Genomic DNA, 10,735 nt, shown 5'->3' with positions numbered 1-10,735 from the left:
ATTACCATTAGGAGTCAGTTAGAAAGGTAATCATACAGTAGATATTACCATTAGGAGACAGTTAGAAAGGTAATCATACAGTAGATATTACCATTAGGAGTCAGTTAGAAAGGTAATCATACAGTAGATATTACCATTAGGAGTCAGTTAGAAAGGTAATCATACAGTAGATATTACCATTAGGAGTCAGTTAGAAAGGTAATCATACAGTAGATATTACCATTAGGAATCAGTTAGAAAGGTAATCATACACTAGATATTACCATTAGGAGTCAGTTAGAAAGGTAATCATACAGTAGATATTACCATTAGGAGTCAGTTAGAAAGGTAATCATACAGTAGATATTACCATTAGGAGACAGTTAGAAAGGTAATCATACAGTAGATATTACCATTAGGAATCAGTTAGAAAGGTAATCATACACTAGATATTACCATTAGGAGTCAGTTAGAAAGTGAATCATACAGTAGATATTACCATTAGGAGTCAGTTAGAAAGGTAATCATACAGTAGATATTACCATTAGGAGTCAGTTAGAAAGGTAATCATACAGTAGATATTACCATTAGGAGTCAGTCAGAAAGGTAATCATACAGTAGATATTACCATTAGGAGTCAGTTAGAAAGGTAATCATACAGTAGATATTACCATTAGGAGTCAGTTAGAAAGGTAATCATACAGTAGATATTACCATTAGGAGTCAGTTAGAAAGGTAATCATACAGTAGATATTACCATTAGGAGACAGTTAGAAAGGTAATCATACAGTAGATATTACCATTAGGAGTCAGTTAGAAAGGTAATCATACAGTAGATATTACCATTAGGAGTCAGTTAGAAAGGTACAGTAGATATTACCATTAGGAGACAGTTAGAAAGGGAATCATACAGTAGATATTACCATTAGGAGTCAGTTAGAAAGGTAATCATACAGTAGATATTACCATTAGGAGTCAGTTAGAAAGGTAATCATACAGTAGATATTACCATTAGGAGTCAGTTAGAAAGGTAATCATACAGTAGATATTACCATTAGGAGTCAGTTAGAAAGGTAATCATACAGTAGATATTACCATTAGGAGACAGTTAGAAAGGTAATCATACAGTATATATTACCATTAGGAGTCAGATAGAAAGGGAATCATACAGTAGATATTACCATTAGGAGACAGTTAGAAAGGTAATCATACAGTAGATATTACCATTAGGAGACAGTTAGAAAGGTAATCATACAGTAGATATTACCATTAGGAGTCAGTCAGAAAGGTAATCATACAGTAGATATTACCATTAGGAGTCAGTTAGAAAGGTAATCATACAGTAGATATTACCATTAGGAGACAGTTAGAAAGGTAATCATACAGTAGATATTACCATTAGGAGACAGTTAGAAAGGTAATCATACAGTAGATATTACCATTAGGAGACAGTTAGAAAGGTAATCATACAGTAGATATTACCATTAGGAGACAGTTAGAAAGGTAATCATACAGTAGATATTACCATTAGGAGACAGTTAGAAAGGTAATCATACAGTAGATATTACCATTAGGAGTCAGTTAGAAAGGTAATCATACAGTAGATATTACCATTAGGAGACAGTTAGAAAGGTAATCATACAGTAGATATTACCATTAGGAGACAGTTAGAAAGGTAATCATACAGTAGATATTACCATTAGGAGACAGTTAGAAAGGTAATCATACAGTAGATATTACCATTAGGAGTCAGTTTGAAAGTGAATCATACAGTTAGTTAAGATGGATGACCACATCAATGACCAGGTTATTGAATTGTTAGGTACTAAATAAACAGAGTAAACAGGCAACTAGGAAAAGCTCAAACCAAGTTTATTCACCCAATGGGTGAGACAGCTGAACAGACAAATACATGTTCCCAACAGCACAAGCATGTATACCTCAGTTTAGGTGGTCTCCTCCTTACCTCTAAACATTACATCTTTATTGCAAAGCAGGAAGTTAAAAGTGATTTGGCTAATAAACTGTTCCTTCTCCCTTAATGTGACCTGAGCTGACCTCATCCTCCATTCCTCACTAATCCACAGCTCTCCACCCTTATCTGTGACTGCAACCATGTGATTGCCTTTCCCTTAGTAACATTCCAAGCCCCTGGTTCATATTCAACCTTTATTGACCCCACCATATACATTCCTCCTACAGATAACCATTAACGTCTGGTTTAGCAAGTATTTCAAATTACAACCCAGTAACTCAAACCAGACTGTGGACCTTCTCCTTTCCATAGGATACCTGATGTCAAACAATAACATGTTCTGACAGAATGTAAACGTTCTGCATTCCCCTCTCTCCCTAAGTACCACAAGGATATTTCATATGTCAAGTTTAGAACCCATCAGTCCCCCCTAATGAATTTTGAACAATAATTCCACACTGTTCAACATGATATAAACTTGGAAATTACTTCTAAATTAACAAAAACATAAAACATGATTAACTTTCCCAGTTGATTATTAGGTTTACACCTCTGAGACTTATGGTCTCTGATCTACAATGACACTGTACACACTCTTATTTACATCTCTCATCAGACAACTGAGAATGACATTTCAACTGGAGTTTGATACAAAGATGTACTCTATCTATCTCTATGGGTCAAGGTAACAGTAATAGAAGGAAGAAACTGAGATTGTAGAAAACAGCCAGTAGGGGGAGACAAACACTTAATAAAGAAGGTATTATACCCAACATGTGGGACTTTTCTGACCAGCATCCCATTGACAAGCAGATTATAGACAAACCTAAAACTGACCCTTACCTTGAACCTAACCGTCTCCTAATTTTAACTAATTCTAAATGTTTTATGATTAAATAAAATAATGTTATTGACGTTTAAAATTAAGCCTTTTTCTGTATAGATGTCCTGATGTACTTGTGGTGATCATATATTCATGGACAAAAAGTGGTCTGTGTTTTCAGGACAGATGCAGTGCATAAGGCCTACATGGAATGTGAATAATGGCATTAAGGGCACTTCTCAAATGGCACCATATTCCCTGTATGGTGAACTACTTTTGTCCAGGTTCCATCACCTCTTTTGATATTTGACACTTCCTGTGCTCTGTGGATAACCCCCACCACCTACAACAGGGTCAAAAGCAGTAAGCTTCGGACTCAGACACTGGGCAGAGATACTCTCCTGAACCAGTGAAATTGTCTTGTGTACTTCTAAGGCAGGGTTCCCAAACTCGGTCCTGTTATTTGAATCGGCTGTGTAGTGCTATGGCAAAAACTAAAACGTGCACCCAGGGAGGCCCCAGGACTGAGGTTGAGTCCATCTATACCAAGCGAGATATGACTAATAAGGTTTGACAGAGGTGAGATGGAGGAGAGGATTGTGGATACATCAGTTCAGACACGCTGAGAGACGGTGAGACCAGTACCTCAATACATGTGCAGAAAGTCCAGCTACGGCCTCCCGAGTGGCACAGTGGTCTAAAGCACTGCATCACAGTGCTAGCTGTGCCACCAGAGATTCTGGGTTTGAATACAGGCTCTGTCTCAGCCGCCCACGACCGGGAAACCCATGGGGCGGCGCACAATTGGACCCAGCGTCATCCGGGTTAGGGGAGGGTATGGACGGTAGATCCTTGTCCCGTCACGCTCTAGCAACTCCTGTGGCGGGCCGGGCTCAGTGCACGCTGACACAGTCACCAGGTGTATGGCGTTTCCTCAGACAAATATTGGTGCGGCTTGCCTCCGGGTTAAGTGGGCGTTGTGTCAAGAAGCAGTTCGGCTTGGTTGGGTTGTAATTTTGGAGGAAGCACGGCTCTCAACCTTTGCCTCTCTCGAGGCCGTACGGAAGTTGCAGCGATAAGACAAGACTAACTACCAATTTGATAGCATGAAATTGGGGAGAAAAAGGGGTTAAAATATATATAAAAAATAAAATAAGGCCAGCTACATCAACTAAAGAGGGAGACCAGCTAGTTCAGTCATGATCTGTTTTAGTGAACCACTCTTCTTTATTGTTATTGATGATAACAATGTCTCAAATAACTCAGCTGCAGAGAGAGACAAGCTAGAGATCCGATACAACAATCTGACTAAAGAAAGACCAGCTGGAGACCAGTTACAACACCCTGACTAAAGAAAGACGAGTTACAGAACAGTTATAACAACCTGACTACAGAGAGAGACCAGCTACAGACCAGTTTCAACAATCTGACGAGAGACTAGCTACAGAGGGAGAAAGACTGTACTACAACTTCACCGAGACCTGGATTGCAGACAGGACTGTATCAAGACAGGAAAAGACCTGGGGCCTCATTTATCAATACTACATTAGACCTGAATTTAGAACGATGGTAAGAATAGAACAAGTTAGATTTATCAATAAGAGTTAACCTTTGATAAATAACAAATTGTTCTCAGCCTCAGCGTTCATGCACAACCTTGGCTAGTTGGATATTCAAAATGCCTCTAATTAACTACAGTGGGGCAAAAAAGTATTTAGTCAGCCACCAATTGTGCAAGTTTTCCCACTTAAAAAGATAAACCTGTAATTTTCATCATAGGTACACTTCAACTATGACAGACAAAAAGAGAAAAAATAATCCAGAAAATCACATTGTAGGATTTTTCATGAATTTATTTGCAAATTATGGTGGAAAATAAGTATTTGGTCACCTACAAACAAGCAAGATTTCTTGCTCTCACAGACCTGTAACTTCTTCTTTAAGAGGCACCTCTGTCCTCCACTCGTGTGAGAGACAGAGAGGGGGATGAGGATGGGGGTCTGGACTAACATTCCTTAGTCAGTAGTGTATTTTATTTTACACATACAGACCATTTGTAGTTAACTACATCTTTCTCAACAACATTCATTTCTCTTCAAAGAGAGCCTGGATTGGCCTGACTGACATAGATGAAGAGGAGACCTGGAGATGGGGACACACACACATTACATGGTTTGTATTTGCATATGAAAATGTTTCCTACTTATTTTCTGATTGTAACTTTGGTGTCCCAGTAGTTAATGAATGTTTCACACATAAGCAGATACAACATGGAGTCAGTACAACAAATTCATTGTTAAATGTGTTTCAAATCAACAATGAAAACACAGTGCCGTAGGACCCCAAACCCCACCCCCCCAGTACATTAGACGCAACATGAGGTCAGGACATTAGACACAACATGAGGTCAGTACATTAGACACAACATGAGGTCAGGACATTAGACACAACATGAGGTCAGGACATTAGACACAACATGAGGTCAGTACATTAGACACAACATGAGGTCAGTACATTAGACACAACATGAGGTCAGTACATTAGACACAACATGAGGTCAGGACATTAGACACAACATGAGGTCAGTATAGTAGATACAACATGAGGTCAGTACATTACACACAACATGAGGTCAGGACATTAGACACAACATGAGGTCAGGACATTAGACACAACATGAGGTCAGGACATTAGACACAACATGAGGTCAGGACATTAGACACAACATGAGGTCAGTACATTAGACACAACATGAGGTCAGGACATTAGACACAACATGAGGTCAGTATAGTAGATACAACATGAGGTCAGTACATTAGACACAACATGAGGTCAGGACATTAGACACAACATGAGGACAGGACATTAGACACAACATGAGGTCAGTACATTAGACACAACATGAGGACAGGACATTAGACACAACATGAGGTCAGTACATTAGACACAACATGAGGTCAGTACATTAGACACAACATGAGGTCAGTATAGTAGATACAACATGAGGTCAGGACATTAGACACAACATGAGGACAGGACATTAGACACAACATGAGGTCAGTACATTAGACACAACATGAGGTCAGTACATTAGACACAACATGAGGTCAGTACATTAGACACAACATGAGGTCAGTACATTAGACACAACATGAGGTCAGTATAGTAGATACAACATGAGGTCAGGACATTAGACACAACATGAGGACAGGACATTAGACACAACATGAGGTCAGTACATTAGACACAACATGAGTTCCGGACATTAGACACAACATGAGGTCATTATAGTAGACACAACATGAGATTATACAGTTTCTCCTGATAAGTAAGTCCACTGTTCTCAGGAATCAGCTATAAAGATGTACTGGAGCAGAAAATGTCCCAACCTCAACCACTATGTTACACTTTTATCTTCCTCTTTCTACATTTCCCTTTTATTCTGAGGATGACATCATAAACAGTTAGTCACAGACTCAGAGCAGAGACAGAAACAGACACAGACACAGACCCAGAGCAGAGACAGAAACAGACACAGACACAGACCCAGAGCAGAGACAGAAACAGACACAGACACAGACCCAGAGCAGAGACAGAAACAGACACAGACAGAGGGGCAACGATAGTACCAGAACCTGAGTACAGACAGAAAACACAGTAAGTTATTGGAGATGTCTGAGGCCATCAATGCTGAGCCAGATATAAACAAGAAGGTCAAGTTTGACAGAGGTGAGATGAAGGAGAGGATTGTGGATATCTACGTCAGTGCAGACACCCTGAGAGACGGTGAGACCAGCACCAAGAGAGAAGAGACAGCAGACACTGCTCCTAATAATGGACCAGGAGACCAGCACTCAGGTAACACACACACACACACACACACACACACACACACACACACACACACACACACACACACACACACACACACACACACACACACACACACACACACACACACACAAACGCAAATTAATTACACACACAATACATATAAGAGGTGAGATTATCCTGTACTTCTACAGCTTTATTGGTCCCAATCCTGGATTATACAGTAAATAACATTACCAAAGATCTTTAATCGTTTGTAATTCAGTGCATATTCAGTGGTGGAAGAGACCCTCTGGAGTTGCTGCAGTGTGTCTGGGGCTGCTGTGTGTTCTCTTACTGGCTGGGATCATAGGCCTGTCTGTCCAATGTAAGTCTACAGCATATCTATACTAAACAGCAATATAAATGCAACATGCAAACATGTCTAAGATTTCACTGAGTTACAGTTCATATCAGTCAATTGAAATAAATAAATTAGGCCCTAATCTATTGATGTCACATGACTGGCAGAGGTTCAGCCATGGGTGGGCCTTGGAGGGCATAGGTCCACCCACTTGGCAGCCAGATTCCAACTACTGGGGAACCAGGCCCAGCCAATCAGAATGAGTTTTCCCCCACAAAAGTGCTTTATTACAGACAGAAATACTCGTCAGCACACCCCCACCCTCAGACGATCCAACAGGTGAAGAAGCCCGGATGTGGAGGTCAGAGGTTTGCGTGGCTCCGGTTGTTAGGCCAGTAGGACGTACTGCCAAATTCTCCAAAACAACATTGGAGTCAGCTTATGTTAGAGAAATTAACGTTAATTTATCTGGCAACAGCTCTGGTGGACATTCCTGCAGTTAGCATGCCAGATGCACGTTCCCTCAAAACTTGAGACTGTCACGATCTTCCTCCTCTTCATCTGAAGAGGAGAGGCGAGAAGGATCAGAGGACCAAAATGCAGCGTGGTATGTGTTCATGATGAATGTTTAATTAAAGAAAGAACTGAACACTGAATACAAAACAATAAACAAATAAAGACCGTGAAGCTATCATAAGGACTGTGCTGACACAAGCAACTAACATAGACAATCAACCACAAACAAACAGTGCAACCCAGTCCATCTAAGTATGATTCTCAATCAGAGAAAACTAATGACACCTGCCTCTGATTGAGAACCATACTAGGCCGAAACATAGAAATCCCCAAATCATAGAAAATCAAACATAGACTGCCCACCCCAACTCACGCCCTGACCATACTAAATAATGAATACAAAACAAAGGAAATAAAGGTCAGAACGTGACAGAGACATCTGTGGCAAAACTACACATTTTAAAGAGGCCTTTTATTCTCTGCTGCACAAGGTTCACCTGTGTAATGATCATGCTGTTTAATCAGCTTCTTGATATGCCACACCTGTTAGGTGGATAGATTATCTTGGCAAAGGATACATGCTGATATGATCTATTTTAGTAAGCAACTTCGTCTTTATTGTTGTTGCAGACAGCAACGTCTCAAAGAACTCATCTGCAGAGAGAGACCAGCTACAGAACAGTTACAACTACCTGACTAAAGAGAGAGACCAGCTACTGAACAGTTACAACAACCTAACTAAAGAGAGAGACCAGCTACAGACCAGTTACAACAACCTGACTAAAGAGAGAGACCAGCTACAGACCAGTTACAACAACCTGACTAAAGAGAGAGACCAACTACAGACTGAGAGAGATTTTCTTAGCGGGAGGCTTACCAATTGCAGTGAGTAAACCTACAGTAACAAATTATCAGTCATCCAACAAATTGTATAGTGTGTCTGTATTCTTTCATTAAGCATCCAGGGTGATAAGTTGAAGGAAATTCATGTTATATTCTTGTAGAACAAACCTGTCCTGAAGGCTGGCAGAAATTTGAATCCAGTTGGTACTTCCTCTCTGAGATGACTGAGAAAACCTGGGAGAAGAGCAGACAGGACTGTCTAGAGAGAGGAGCAGACCTGGTGATCATAAACAGCAATAAGGAACAGGTGAGAGTGAGAAAGAAAGAGATGGGTAGAAATGATCAAACATAAATATATATTAATCTTTCTCAACAGGAGTTTCTCTTCAACCTCAAGAAGATAGTCTGGATTGGTCTGACTGACTCTGTTAAGGAGGGGACCTGGAAATGGGTGGACGGCACCCCACTGACCACAGGGTGAGAGATGATAACTAATCTGTCAATAAGACATTCAACCTTTTTCTATAGAGGTAATTGTCATTGATGGCAGGCAACAAGTTAAATATGAAACATGTCTGTATATTATTTAGAATTGTGATGTTCTGGCCTCCCGGGTGGTGCAGTGGTTAAGGGCGCTGGACTGCATTGCCTGCTGTGCCATCAGAGACTCTGGGTTCGAGGCTCTGTCGTGACCGGGAGGGCTTGGTCGGTAGGGATGTCTCAAGTGCAGTGCGCACAGTGCGCGCTAACCAAGGTTGCCAGGTGCTTCCATGTTAAGAAGCAGTGCGGCTTGTTTGGGTTGTGTATCGGAGGACGCATGACTTTCAACCTTCGTCTCTCCCGAGCCTGTACGGGAGTTGTAGCGATGAGACAAGATAGTAGCTACTAAAAACAATTGGATACCATGAAATTGGGGAGAAAAAGGGGTAAAATTTGCGATGTCTGGCTGTTTTTAACCCTATAGGTACTGGTATTAACCATGATATCTGACTGTTTTTAACCCTGTAGGTACTGGTATTAACCATGATATCTGACTGTTGTTAACCCTGTAGGTACTGGTATTAACCATGATATCTGACTGTTGTTAACCCTGTAGGTACTGGTATTAACCATGATATCTGACTGTTTTTAACCCTGTAGGTACTGGTATTAACCATGATATCTGACTGTTGTTAACCCTGTAGGTACTGGTATTAACCATGATATCTGACTGTTGTTAACCCTGTAGGTACTGGTATTAACCATGATATCTGACTGTTTAAACCCTGTAGGTACTGGTATTAACCATGATATCTGACTGTTGTTAACCCTGTAGGTACTGGTATTAACCATGACATCTGACTGTTGTTAACCCTGTAGGTACTGGTATTAACCATGATATCTGACTGTTGTTAACCCTGTAGGTACTGGTATTAACCATGATATCTGACTGTTTTTAACCCTGTAGGTACTGGTATTAACCATGATATCTGACTGTTTTTAACCCTGTAGGTACTGGTATTAACCATGATATCTGACTGTTGTTAACCCTGTAGGTACTGGTATTAACCATGACATCTGACTGTTGTTAACCCTGTAGGTACTGGTATTAACCATGACATCTGACTGTTGTTAACCCTGTAGGTACTGGTATTAACCATGATATCTGACTGTTTTTAACCCTGTAGGTACTGGTATTAACCATGACATCTGACTGTTGTTAACCCTGTAGGTACTGGTATTAACCATGATATCTGACTGTTTTTACCCCTGTAGGTACTGGTATTAACCATGATATCTGACTGTTTTTACCCCTGTAGGTACTGGTATTAACCATGATATCTGACTGTTTTTACCCCTGTAGGTACTGGTATGACAAACAGCCTGATAATGCAGGTCCTACTCAGAACGAGGACTGTGCTGAGATACATAATGACCAGCTTCCTCTAAAGGCATGGAACGACTTGTCATGTGACAGCAAACTCAACTGGATTTGTGAGAAAGTGTTGTAACATCACCATGACAACATACTGCAATACATACAGTAGAAAACATTGCACACAATTTCCTCCTCCATTCACCCTCACCCACTCATATATGCATGCAAACATGTTTGTAGTATCATACTAATAATAAAAGGCTGACTCATTTCCTGTTTGTAGATTCTTGTGTTCCAGTAGATATGTTTGACACATCAGAGTCAACATGAAGTTAGTACATTTGACTTTGTTCACACTCTGCATCGCGTGCACTTCATCAATCCAATTCAAATATATTCTTCTTACTTACTACAGATAATTACATGCTCCAATTTAGACCCAGTGGAAACATTCTCAACAGTACCATTCACTCATTGCATACATTGTATAGGAGTTGACTGTAGAGATGTCAAGGTATCAAAGGATGTTACTTAATAATCTTTGACAGTCAGTCTTTGATGTCAAGT

General features: G+C 40.3%; 1 protein-coding gene across 2 annotated transcripts; it reads left to right on the top strand.

Moving 5' to 3' along the window:
- Positions 1–6,251: 6,251 nt before the first annotated feature.
- Positions 6,252–10,438, top strand: LOC135507138 (CD209 antigen-like protein A). Of its 2 annotated transcripts, XM_064926713.1 has the most exons (6): positions 6,252–6,635; positions 6,874–6,975; positions 8,098–8,352; positions 8,472–8,617; positions 8,687–8,787; positions 10,154–10,438. In XM_064926713.1, the coding sequence occupies exons 1-6, from the start codon at positions 6,449–6,451 to the stop codon at positions 10,299–10,301; spliced, it is 939 nt and encodes a 312-aa protein (XP_064782785.1). In that variant the 5' UTR covers positions 6,252–6,448; the 3' UTR covers positions 10,302–10,438. The 2 variants fall into 2 exon arrangements, with proteins under 2 accessions (XP_064782785.1, XP_064782786.1); XM_064926714.1 differs by lacking the exon at positions 6,874–6,975.
- Positions 10,439–10,735: the final 297 nt, after the last annotated feature.

Source organism: Oncorhynchus masou, chromosome 20, assembly GCF_036934945.1.
Source record: "Oncorhynchus masou masou isolate Uvic2021 chromosome 20, UVic_Omas_1.1, whole genome shotgun sequence".
NCBI lineage: Eukaryota > Metazoa > Chordata > Actinopteri > Salmoniformes > Salmonidae > Oncorhynchus > Oncorhynchus masou.
The sequence above is the reverse complement of the archived record's forward strand: the minus strand, read 5'-3'. Positions and strand labels throughout refer to the sequence as shown.

What these genes read in the sequence shown, in the direction of transcription:
- LOC135507138 (XM_064926713.1), top strand. Translation starts at nt 6,449, where the DNA reads ATGTCTGAGGCCATCAATGCTGAGCCAGATATAAACAAGAAGGTCAAG. An exon ending in CGGGAGGCTTACCAATTGCA is followed by an intron (nt 8,353 to 8,471) that starts GTGAGTAAACCT and finishes ATATTCTTGTAG; the next exon opens with AACAAACCTGTCCTGAAGGC. An exon ending in TAAACAGCAATAAGGAACAG is followed by an intron (nt 8,618 to 8,686) that starts GTGAGAGTGAGA and finishes CTTTCTCAACAG; the next exon opens with GAGTTTCTCTTCAACCTCAA.